Raw genomic sequence first — 13,109 nt, 5'->3', positions numbered from 1 at the left:
CGGCTGGTAGAAGGATTCACCTATATAAACAGGAGCAGCCATACACTACTTTCAAGGCAACCCACTTGAGAATGGGTTGTTAAGGATTGGCAAACACGTGATAAATGGGATTCTTGAATCACTCAGTGACAGGTGTTCAATAATGTTATGTTAATTAAATGTTACTTTAAAACAGAGATTAAGCAGATTTGAAGATTTCTGAAATGTTCTTTTTTACTTTGTCTAAACTCCTATGCTACGGATACTTATCAACTTACAACCATTCATTTATTAACTATTTGAAGTTACAGTGGCACTGAAAAAAAGTGATTTAAGACCCCTTTTCACACTTCACCATTGTAGCATCCCCATGGTCACATGATCATTAATTGGACACTTGGCAACTGGCATATATTGACACTTGCAGTGTTCCGTCTGAAAAGCAAAGTCAGTGGTAGGGAAGCCAAATCCACTAAAAACCATGTTGCTAACTTAACAACTGCAGTGATTCTTTTAACAATTGTGGCGAGAAAAGTCATAAAATGGGGCAAAATTCACAACAACCATGTTGCTTATGAGTGGAAGTTTTGAGCTCAATTTTGGTCATAAATTGAGAGAAACTGTATTTAGTAAGATTTCTATTGAGACAATTAAAACAAAATACACACTTCAGTTTTGGCCTACTCCTTAATTTCAGAACTTGTGTTTAGGTAGTGTTGCTACATGTTCCTATAATGAAGAACAACTTAGGATCTGGTAGATCAGCGGTTCTCAACCTGTGGATCGCGACCCCTTTGGGGGTCGAATGACCCTTTCACAGAGGTCGCCTAAGACCATCGGAAAACACATATTTTCGATGGTCTTAGGAACCGAAACGCCACTCTATGGTTGGGGGTCACCACAACATGAGGAACTGTATTAAAGGGTCGCAGCATTGGGAAGGTTGAGAACCACTGTTGTAGATAGTTTTATTAAATTGTTACAATTAAATTTAGTGTATGGTAATTTAGATTGCACTAAAATGTGAAATTCTGGCTTATGTTGCATTCTTTGGGGAATATACTTTGGATATAAGAGAAATAGTTCAGGCAATGCATGACCACACATTACAAGAAATGAACTACAGTCAAATGATGCCAGAAATATTTTAAGAATTAAATCCAGTGGTGTTTGCTAGGGAAATTAATCCCCTCTCCAAATCTTCTGTGGAAGATTACAGGATGGATCATCTAAAACAAATATGGACATGCACATTGAGTGCAACTAGAGGAGGGGAAGGAGAAGAACCAAAATATTTTGTTTGAAAACTATTCATTTGATTTGCCCCTACCAAAGTTAACTTATATAAGTTTTATATAAACTTATATTTAAAAAAATCTTTTGTACCCTTTTGTGCAAAAGTTATTTTGCAACTTTTCAGAGTTACGCAATCACAAAAAAATATATAGTGCTGTCCAATTTCCCATAGAACAGCTATGTCTAACTTTACTTTGGTTTATGTTTTAATGCAATTCTTGTAAACCAAACAACTGTCTCCACCCCAAACTACATTTTTGTTCAACCAATATACAGTGGTATCTCACTACTCATCCTTAATTGGTTCCGGGAGTTGCGATGAGCACAAAAAATAAGTACCAAACAAATTTTTCTCATAAGGAATAATGTAGTGAGTCATAAGGCAGCTGAGACTGTCAAATTCTAGCTCATGCATTGAATACCAAACAAACAATGAGTACCAGGAGAAAATGTTCAGGTCAAAATGCTTTGAGTATTAAATTCGATGAGTTTCAAAGCAGTTGAGTACCAAGGTACCTGTACTACCATATGATTTTTTTAATCTTCTAGAGGTTTTATGCAGCACTAATGTATCTTGACTATATTATTGTGTACCTCTACTGAGGTTTAACCAATTGAGAATGCACAGTAAATCTGAAATGCTAACAAATAATACATAACATAATGTAAAGTAATATAGTGCCCTATTGTAAAATACAGCACTAGAGAACATAAAATGCAGCGAAAGCAAATGTTGAGATTAAGATATGGCACTGAGGACCTGAGAAATCTAGGTCAAATTCTTACTTTACCAGAGAGAGCTCACTGGATAAGCAGTTACTATCCCCTATGTTTCCTCTTGAAGCTCCTAAAGGAAAAACATAAAAGTATATACTACTAAAAGCTTCCCATTTATGAAGACATTGGAATAGTCTCTGGTGATTTAATCTCAGCAGAGTGATTTTTCAGGGAAGGCATACTGCCAAACTGACCTTGAAAATGCCTTACATTACAATAATGTTTTCTTATTTTAAACTAAATGTGTACATCTATGCCTAATGTCTCAAGTGATGGCAGCACATGTCCGAACTTGTTTACCCCCTAAAGCTACTTCCACGTCGGGCTCAAAATAAGTATTTGAATAGGAGACTTTTGAGGAAGCACGGTTATAATTTAGATCAGGATTTTTAAAAATGGGAGTGGTGGTAAAATACTTGAAGAAGATAGCAGCAAACCATCTATCCATGTTTGTTGCCAAGAAAACTTGTTGGATATTTCTGTGAAGAAATCAGGAGCCTGCCGTTTTGCTTTTTAAAAGCTGAACACATCACCAAGCTTTTCCTAATTTTGTCTGCCCAATACAATAGAACAGTAGCATCAACTATTTTTAAATTAGGTTTTCTTTTTTAAACAAGGTAATTCTATATTTAGAAATCATCTCATAATTAAAATGATAAAAGCAGTCTGTATCATTCTTACAGGAGTAGAGTTTTTAGATGGGAAATTAACCTAGATTTGATTATATTACGTATTAAATATGTCATGAACTAGATTATGAAAATCTTGATATAAGTCTTGTGAGTTTAAAGTTCTTGGCAAGTTTTTTTAAACTTTTTATTTATATGAACTAATTGGGTTGCCAATTAGTATTCTTGCCAAATACAATAATAAAGCTATTCATCCATGCAAATACAGATTCAATATTTTGGTATCAAAACCATAATCATTATTTTATATCTTTATTCCTCTTTGTTCTCTTACATAAAATGGGATTGCCGTATAGCTCTTTGCTTAGCTCTTATGTTTGGGTGAATATATAGTGCCAGCAAAGCATATATTTTGGAGAGGCTGCTCATATATTTATGTTTTTAACATATACACTCTCTTCCAACAAAATGTATAACATAATATTTTCTTAATGTTCATAGTGTTAGTGTGTCAAAACGTTACTGTTTATTGTGTATTGGGCATATTTTAAAATTTAACAAATAGCCCAAGTATTACTTTTTTTAAGGTGTCTCGTCAGAATTAGTGACACTATTTTCCCCTCAGTTTCAGGTTTTCAGTGTTGAGTCTCTATCATTCTTTTGTTCAATTTACTTTGTGGCTCACAGTGCATAGATAGCTGTTGCCTCCTGGATAAATTGTTTCAGTGGTGACTTTTCACATTTTTTTGCGCACATATAAATTATCTAAATGTGACACAATAAAGATTTGACAAATAGTACAATTTTTAGCATCTGTACAAATTGCAAGGATATTGAAGGAGTAAAGGGAGATAATAGTAAATTTTCTGTAGTGAAGCAAATTGGTAACAATAGATTAATAATCCGTTAGTTTTGGCAAGTTGCTGTCATTAGTGCCAAAAAAAATACCTTAATGCTATATTTTGAGTTCATATAATTAGCCACTATATTTTAAAAAAATAAACTGAAATAAGTTGTGAATAATGAGTTAAATTCACCTGAAGAGAAATTAAAACAGAAGGACTGGAAGCACAATATGCAAAGTAATAATATAGTTTGAATTATCAAATTCTTGTGTTTTGGTTTAATGCTTTCTGTTTGTAGAAAAAGAGTGACTGCTATTTTAAAATAAACTATAAATAAAATATTTTGCTATATTTACTGTCTTTAGTTTGTGAGAGTAGAGATGGAAATTTTGCTTTTCTTCTCTCACAAACATTTATCTTCAAAATGAATTTCAAGTATTACTATCTTTTATTAGACCACATTTTTCTTATCATTTTATAATAGTATTGTGTAAAATTTTCTGGTGAAAAAGAGACATATACAGTGCAGCTTTATCAGGTTATTCATATCTACTTAAGAATTTAAGCAGAATAGCCCTAACTATCGTTCCAGAAACAGATAACAGTTATGTTACCTCAGCTTTCTAATTTTCCCCCAAAGGAAAAAATACCTTTTCGATATAAACTTTGGTATATAACGTACCAAAGAGCAGCCAAAGTTATGAAAGCAACATGTAATTTTTGTGTGAGTGAAAACACCTTGGATGATTTATATGAAGCACAAACCTGAGCAAATAATGTAGTAAATTCAGGTGTTACCCATTAAATGCAAAAAAATCAGGTTTTTTTTACTGCCTTTAAAATTACATGGAAGGTAGACACAATGAGAGGTATGCTGGGAAATGAACTATTGAGGCATTGCCTAAACAACTTACACTAATTAATAAAGTTCATTATAAAATATATATATTTTGTAAAATAAGTAAGCAAATAGATTCAAATGTTCAGTATATGTTAGAAGTATCAGTGTTGTGCCTTTGGATTTTAGTGTCTTGATCATAAAATGATTCATGTTCAAAAACATTGCCATTCAGTAATCTTTTATTGTTTTTTTCCTACAGAAATTCCTCCCAAAATTAAGAAAAAAGGACATCCTGGTCGAGAACAAAAGAAGGTATGTTATAATACAGATTTTTAAGGGGGTAAATTAACACATTGATTAATGATAATTGTTTGCTAAACAATTTATTTTTAGGCCCTACTGAAAGGAAAAGGAAGAGTTTTAATTATTTAGGGTTCCTGGTATTAGGAATAGTTTACCTTCATTATATTCAGGGCTTTGGCTCTAAATAATTTCAAATTATTCTAATTATTTCTGCTCTTAGCCATGGTCACAGACAAGAATTTGCTTACTGTTGGAACTAACTAACTAAGTTGGCAGAATAGACAACGGGAATATTATTATTATTTTTTAAATGCAACATCTGCCATTTAGAAGACCTGCAAATATCTGGGTGTTCACCTTTGTGCCAAAGGAGATTGAACCACCTTGCTTCATCACTCCTGCCATCTTTTATTTTCATTGATTTTGCTGTAATTTCTTTTACTTGTTATAAGCAGCCTAGAGTTGAAAGTCAGTTGGTGTATTCTTATTAAAGCTGGTCGCACAGTCAGTCAGATGTTTAAACTGGATTTGGCATTTTTTCCCATCTATTGAGTCACTCCTGAGGATCCAAGATAGGCAGATGTTGCCGTTTGATGGTGTTAAAGGTATTGTCTCAGCATGCAAGCTGTTCCAAGTAAGGCTGCCTTTTGCAATAGACTGATGGTCATTTGATCAGTGTGAAAAGTGTTCAAGGGTGTTCTATTTGTTTATTATATATACACAATATGCCTTCCCACCTGCTAGTTCTTTAACTGGTGTTGCCCTTTGCTTTCATAAAATTCTTCCCTAGATAACCTAGGATATTCCAATGAATCAGTGTAGCATATTTGCAGAGCCAAGAAGTGTGGCATTATTATTATTATTATTATTATTATTATTATTATTATTATTATTATTATTTACTTTATTCAGTAAACATGAAACTCAGCTAAACATGAAACTTATTATCATCATCATTATCATTATCATCTATTCACAACAATGTGAAGTCACAATTGCCAGTTCTTTAGCTGGTGTTGGCTTTCCTATACATTGAGTTTTTCCCAAGAACTACTAATATGATTTTCTTGAATAAAAGTAATTACTCAGTTAACTCAGTTAATAAAATAGCTGCTTGGATGGGACAAGAAGTTAAATATTTAATTATTGCATGTGTCTTGCCTTTCATAGCAGAATCCATCTGTTGTTTTGTTGCTTCCAACAACTTATACTATCATTTATATATGAACCTCGATGTTTTCCTCCTAAATGTTTACAAAATGTGTAGGGGCTGACACGGCATGGTTTTCTACCAGTCCCCAGCAAGTTCACTTTCTATGGTTGCAAAGAATTGGTTAAGTATTCATATTTACAAAAAAAACAGCAGAGGTTGAGGAAATGTACAGGAAAAAAAGCCCCTGTCAAAAGGGAGAAGTTCCACTATTAATTTCCTGTGCAAAAATGGCTCGTTCCAAAACTGCTTTGCATTGATTGAAGGACTGGCTTTTTTCTTGCAGCATCATCATCATCACCATCTACAGGTGCAGCAGCAGCAGCAGCAGGTGCAACCACCACAGCTACCACCCCCGCCACCTCCACCTGTCCCTCAGCAAGCAGTCCCTGCAATCAAGACTTCTCCTCCAGCTTTTGTTCCAACGCAGATCCCGGTTATGGAGCATCCACTTCCAGGGAACATGTTTGACACTATTTCACATTTCACTACGCCTATTCTGCACCTTCCCCAACCTGAGATGCCACCTCATCTCCCTCAGCAGCCTGAGCACAGCACTCCTCCTCATTTAAATCAACATGCAGTAGTGTCCCCTCCAGGTAAACCATTTTTAGATGCATTAGAACATATACGTTGAGTTTGTGAGAACTGGCAATCTACCTCTTCTTACATCATTCTTTCCCAGTTGAGTTTTGCAGTAAATGAGCATCAGATCAACCCAGGATACTATAAACGAAGTAGCAGTTCAAAGTGAGACACACTACAATTTTAGTTGTAAATATTTCCAGCTGACTAAGTCCATTGTAATATCAGATTTGATTGTGAGGCTACATTTGCCTGTTACCTGGGAAAGAGAACTGATTTAAATCTTGGTTTAACTGAAACCAAACTCTGGGGATGTGGAAAATCTTCCTTCAAAGAAAAGAACATTCCAGAGAACTCTAGAATGCTTCAATTTCTCTGCAGATTATATAATGTTATGTCTCTTCCTGGTACTGAAGAGAGCCCAATTGCTGCTGAAATTCCATAGTTAGTCTGGAAAATTCTATTCCCAGAATATTAGGTTTTGCATATGCCTACTAAAATCCCAGTAATAATAATTATTATTATTATTACTATTATTATTGTTGTTGTTAATCAAGATCTTGGTCAAGATCTTGTGGGATTTTCACATACAAATGGACAAAATACTGGTGCATAATACACCAGACATCACACTGGTTGGGAAAAACAAGATTACTATCATAGACATCGCAATACCAGGTGATAGCAGGGTCAACGAGAAGGAATATGAAAAAATCGCGAAATACCAGGACTTAAAAATCAAAATTCAACGATTATGGCACAAACCAGCAGTGGTAATTCCAGTGGTAATCGGCACACTGGGTGCTATTCCAAAAGCACTGGAATTACATTTAAAACAGTTAAAAATTGACAAAATCACTGCTTGGATCTGCACGCATATTACGAAAATACGTTACGACGTCCTAGGCCCCTGGGTGCGGCCCAACTAGTAACCAATGCCAAATCCGGCGAAACAACTGGCCGCTGTGATACAATTGTATAATAATAATAATTCTTATTAATAATAATAATTCTATATAAGATAAATTACAGTAATTGTAATTTATCTTACATAGAATAGCACATAAACAGAGACTAGATGGAAAGGGTGGAATTTGCCAACCAGGGTTGCATGTTTTACAATCATAACTAATGTTATAAAGACTATCATTCCTATGTTTGCAATTCTATTAATGGAGCAAAGACAAAATTTTGAGATGATAGAATGGACTGCATTATTCCAAATGGAGACTAACATCTAGTTAATGTCACTTTATGTTAAATGTACTCAATTAGAAAAGTAGTTTGAAGGAAGTAGTTGGGGATGGGGGGAAGGAGGAGTTTCCTTCTTTGAAATAGTTTATAATATTTCCTACAGTTTTACTCCAGAATGAGTTATCTAGTTCTCAGCTGCTTGTATAGATTTTGTCTTGACTCTTTTGAAATAGGCAACAATAATCTTAACTGATTAATTGAACAATTAAAAATACATTAATAATAATAATAATAATAATAATAATAATAATAATATCACAGGTCCTGTTGTGCAGTATTTAACATAACATTACTCTTTTCTCTTCAGCTTTGCACAATGCCCTGCCTCAGCAACCGTCAAGACCCAGTAATCGAGCTGCAGCACTCCCCCCCAAACCTTCTCGGCCTCCAGCTGTGTCACCAGCTCTTAACCAGCAGCCTCTGCTTCCCCAGCCCCCACTCCCCCAACCTCCCCAGGTGCTTCTGGAGGATGAAGAGCCTCCTGCTCCTCACCACACCCTGTCGCTGAGTAATAGTCAGATGCAGATCTACTTGCAACAGTTGCAGAAGGCGCAGCCACAGACTTCTCTCCTCCCTTCAGTGAAAGTACAGTCGCAGCCTCAGCCCTCCTTGCAACCTCCTCCTCATCCTCCAGGGCAACAATTACCACATCAGTCCCAGCAGAGGCCAGTGCATATGCAGTCCATGCAATTTCCACCCCATATCCCACAGCCTCCTCCACCGCCCCAGCCGCATCTGCCCCCTCAGCAGCCTCAAGTCCCACAGCAGTCGTCAAAACCCCAGCAAGTCATCCAGCACCACTCTTCACCAAGACATCACAAGCCAGACCCCTACGCAGCAGGTGAGTTGTTTGAGCCTGAAACATGGCAGCTGAACGGATGGGTCTATAAATGCTTGCCATCTGGATAGGTGCAGGAAAGTCATAACAGTGATTTAACACTTGTGAAAAATTTGCTTGTTGCCTTTAAGAGAGTTCTGTAAAGAGGAAATATAGTAAAGCAAGTTAAAGGAACCTGGGTTTTTCTGATGGAAATTACTCCCTTTTCTCTTAAGATCATCTATTTGTTTGTTTGCTTGTTTGCTTGCTTATTCAGTTTATGTCCCACTTCCGTATTCAGAGGGAACACTCAAGATGGCTGACTTCATAAAATACAAAACCTAAAAACTTGCTGAAGGCATGGTTTTCAATATTTTTTTCTGTGCTGATTTCATTTTAACCAAAAATTTGAAATTTTGCTAACATGCATTTTATTTTCTACCTCTCCATAACCTCCTAGAAATAGAGTTCAACAAGCAATCCAGAGTCCAAAATAAGAGATGTACAGATTTGCACAAAGTTGCATTTGCATTCAAGCCAATGCAACATTATTTTTGTTTCAGACCTTCAGTTGGAGGTGGAGTTGGAGACAGAAAAAGACAGGGCAGCTTTTCCTCCCCATTCTCTTTTCTATTCTAGTTTTCCATGCATTCAGCTAAATCCCCGAAGAGGAATAATGTGCTTGCTGTTCTTTGTCCAGTGAAATATCCTTCATTTGTTTCTCCCCTATCCTTCATTTGGTCTTGCTTTACAAATTCCAAAAATGGCAGGTCTACATCCAGTTATGTTTGTAGAACAATAGAATACTCTTTAGTGGCTTAGATTTTTAGATTTCATTTCAGTGCCATGTCCCTCTTTGTGGACTCGCTTTATTTGGAAAAGCTACCTGTCAAAGATTACTGCAGAATACACAAATGATATTTTTGCCTCTTCATTGCCTGCTCTCTGGTATTACAGAATTGAATTGCTGGAAGGGGCCGTTTAGGCTACTAAGTCTACCCCTCATTCTGTAGTCCAATTCAAAATGATTCAGCATTTAATAAACATCTCTGATGAAAGAGACTTTACTACATCTTCGAGTAATTGATTCCATTGTCAAACAACTTGGTTTTTTTTTAATATTCAAATAGAATAGGGATATTCATGTAACATGTTTTATTTCTGTTCTGAGGCCTTTGGTGTATGAAATTTCTGCTGAATTTTTTTGGGGTCAGGCACATTTTGGCAGAGAGAAACCCCAGAACTTTTAAATTCTTCTAAGTTTCAAATGAAGCAGAATCTAGAGAAAACTTAGAATGATTTTATTTGTCAAGTAGAAAATTCTGGTGTGCATTCTTCCTCCTCTTAGGCGCTCCCTAGTGTGGGAACATTCCACTTCTCTGATCCACAAGTGGTATTTCCAATTACTTGCTTGGCTTCAGCCCCTGCTGTCTCCACTGTCCTAACACTTTCCCTTTCCTTCACTTCTGATCCAATGCTAATGTGGCAATGCAATGTATTCTCCCTACCCTGACCTTTCTAGGCTCTTACCTCCCTCCCACTGTTAATGTACTATCCTGTGCATTTATTCGTGACTGCAGTAATCTTCACAGTAAAGTGTGATTCCCAGAATGGTTTGTTCCACCAGCTTACCGTGTTTCCCCAAAAATAAGACAGGGTCTCATTTTCTTTTGACCCTCGAAAGAAGCGCTTGGCCTTATTTTCTGGGAGGTCTTATTATTTTTGAGGTGCAGGAGGCGGCAAGTGTGGTCACCTCATGGCTGCTGCTGTGTTGCAGTATTTTCAGGGAGGGCTTATTTTAGCACATGCGCTCAAAAGCCCGGTTGAGCTTATTATCTGGGGAAGTCTTATTTTCAGGGAAACAAGGTAGTCCACCCCAGATTTTCCCAGTTTCTTTTGCTGTACCCCCAAGCCTCTACTGTCTGTGTTGTCAGCTTGCTCTCTGTCTACCCAATTCTTGCCCAGTCAACTGCCTGGAACACTAGAATTTTAGTCCAGGCCTGCCACAATATAGTCCTGTTTTTATGCCATGCATGAATATTTTTGATGGAATTTGTCCCATTCAAAAGTGACTATAGCCTTTTTGACCTTGCATTCTATTATAGTCATTTCTATACCACTATTTTTCAAATAACTGTAAAACTGACATTTCCTCATTTACAGTTTTGCAAATTAAAATTTACTGAACGTAAATAGGTGTTTAAATGAGCAAATCTCAGATAACTCAAAAGCTTTTTTTTCTCCAAGTTGTCAGCTGAATATCATAAGTGCATTTTCCAAAGTTTTTTTTATTATTTTCTGAAAACATTGGTGCTGACTTATTCCAGGCCACTTGAGAGAAGCACCTTCCCCTCTCATGATGCATTCCCCTCAGATGCCACCGTTCCAGGGGTTGCCGCACCAGTCTCCACCACAATCAAATGTTCAGCCAAAAAAGCAGGTAAAGGCATCTTATAAACAAAAGTTTATTCAGATGTTTGTTTCCATAAACATTTTTCCAGCATCCATTAGAAAGCAGATTCCTTCAAGAACTTTTATTATTGGTGGGGAGGCTCAGACAATACAGGGAAAGCCATGAAAAGACATTATTATTACTATGGTCTTTTGTTTGTCTATCTTTCTTTGCCAGGAACTGAGAGCAGCATCCGTAGTTCAGTCGCAGCCTATGGTCAAAGAGGAGAAGATGCAGTCCCCAGTCATTCGAAATGAGACCTTTAGCCCTGCCTTGCGGCAAGATCCTACCAAACACCCAGAGAGCATCAAGCCACCTGTACATATCCAACAACGTAAGTGATTTATCACTTTGTCTAGAAACCCCATGTGTTTTGTTGGATTTAGTTTACATTAAGGGGGACAGCCCAATTCTTCAATTTAGTTTATTTTCAGGAAGTTTGTTTCAATAATGCCGACTAGACAGAAAGATTGTTAAAGTTGTAATTCTTATTTCAGGAACAGAAATGAAGACAGTGGACAGTGGACGGCCTGTTATAAGACCTTCAGAACAAAATGCACCACCAGGAGTCCAGGACAAAGAGAGACAGAAGCAAGAACCAAAAACACCAGTAGCACCTAAAAAAGTAACTGAATTATATATTGTTTTCCTCGATAGGGAAAAAAAAGCAGAAATGGTTGATAAGATTTGCTCACTTTGTGTTATAATGAACCCTCATAGCAGCTTTAGTATTTCTAAATTTCTAGTGTGGCTTTAGAACTCTAGTGATCAATATTAAATCTTTAATTAAATTATGATAATCTGTAAGAGGATGTTATTGTTTGAAGTGTTTATACAGAAATATTAGTAATAACAGCAGCACTTCATAGTACTTTACAACCCTCTCAAGCAGTTTACACAGTCAGCATATTGCCACCAACAATCTGGGTCCTCATTTTACCAACCCATCTTATTTATAATTTCTCTGAGTTATAGGTTAGACTTACTATTTATCTATTGATTAACTGCAATCAGTTGGGTGTACAACAGTACACAATAGTAGCAGTAGTTAGTTTTCTTTTCATTGACTTTCATTCATTATTCATTGCTTAAAGTACAATTTTATAATACTTAGATTAATTCCAAGTTGTATTTGAGGATCAGCTAAGAAAATATTTGCTTCAATTTGACTTCTATCTTTGATTTTCTAAATACTGTCTCAAGAATCACCAAACTTGATTTTAATAGTTGGGGAAATCAGAGGATATTTCTTTCCTTGCTTATATTCACTTACAATTTTAGTTTAGCCTTTGGTGTACAAAAAGGCTAGGATTGTCTGTAGTGAATATATTCCCAACCTCACCACCCATAAGAAATAGCTAATTTAACTCTACCACACAATTTTTGATGCAAAAGACATCCAGAAAAATCCACTGGCATTCAAGCTCCTTTATTGTGTGCCTTAGAAATGGGTATTATTAGCCTAGGTTAGCTTGGAGGGTTTTTTTCCTGTTAGTTACCAGCTAAATTTCTATGGATATTGTAAGTCATTAGGATCATCTCAGTCATCTCTTACTTGAAGGCAAGGGAAGATTCTGGTTTTTCATGTGCACCAATTACATCATGTTACAAGTTAGTTATTGATCCTGCACTTCTTTTCTCCACAGGATTTGAAAATAAAAAATATGGGATCTTGGGCAAGCTTAGTGCAGAAACATCCCACCACACCATCTTCAACAGTAAAATCCAGCAGTGACAGCTTTGAGCACTTCAAGAGGGCCGCCCGGGAAAAGGAAGAGCGTGAGAAAGCCTTGAAAGCTCAAGCTGAACAAGCAGAGAAGGAAAAGGAGAGACAAAGGAGGGAACAGGAAAGAATGAGGTGAGAAACATAATTAGTTGAGATAGGTGTGTGTGTGTATTTATATTCTTCCATTGTGTTTGTGTGACAGAGAAAGTACTTTATGTTATCCTTAAAGTCTCTGCAAACTCATATTATGGGAGGAAAGCATTTGGGAAGATTTCAAGATTAATTCTGAGCCTTCCCTCTAGAAAACTAATAAATAAGGAAACTCATTTTTAAATGTTTTACCCAGAGTAGCTGGGAGTCAGTCAGCATATCAATTTAATTTAACACATGTGAAG

General features: G+C 36.3%; 1 protein-coding gene across 10 annotated transcripts in view; it reads left to right on the top strand.

Moving 5' to 3' along the window:
* Positions 1–13,109, top strand: part of BRD4 (bromodomain containing 4) — a 92,059-nt gene that overhangs the window by 74,728 nt on the left and 4,222 nt on the right. For all 10 annotated transcript variants that reach the window (XM_014055926.2, XM_014055924.2, XM_014055918.2 and 7 more), the window contains 7 exons: positions 4,627–4,679; positions 6,167–6,479; positions 8,027–8,560; positions 10,864–10,976; positions 11,166–11,322; positions 11,486–11,613; positions 12,635–12,846. In XM_014055926.2, coding sequence (XP_013911401.2) covers positions 4,627–4,679; positions 6,167–6,479; positions 8,027–8,560; positions 10,864–10,976; positions 11,166–11,322; positions 11,486–11,613; positions 12,635–12,846 — 1,510 coding nt within the window. The remainder of the gene's footprint in view (positions 1–4,626; positions 4,680–6,166; positions 6,480–8,026; positions 8,561–10,863; positions 10,977–11,165; positions 11,323–11,485; positions 11,614–12,634; positions 12,847–13,109) is intronic.

The sequence above is a fragment of the Thamnophis sirtalis genome, unplaced genomic scaffold, assembly GCF_051295495.1.
Source record: "Thamnophis sirtalis isolate CommonGarterSnake01/CBP01778 unplaced genomic scaffold, rThaSir2_p1.2 scaffold_3, whole genome shotgun sequence".
In the NCBI taxonomy this organism is placed as follows: Eukaryota; Metazoa; Chordata; class Lepidosauria; order Squamata; family Natricidae; genus Thamnophis; species Thamnophis sirtalis.
Note: the sequence above shows the minus strand (reverse complement) of the source record. Positions and strands in the feature narration are given on the sequence as shown.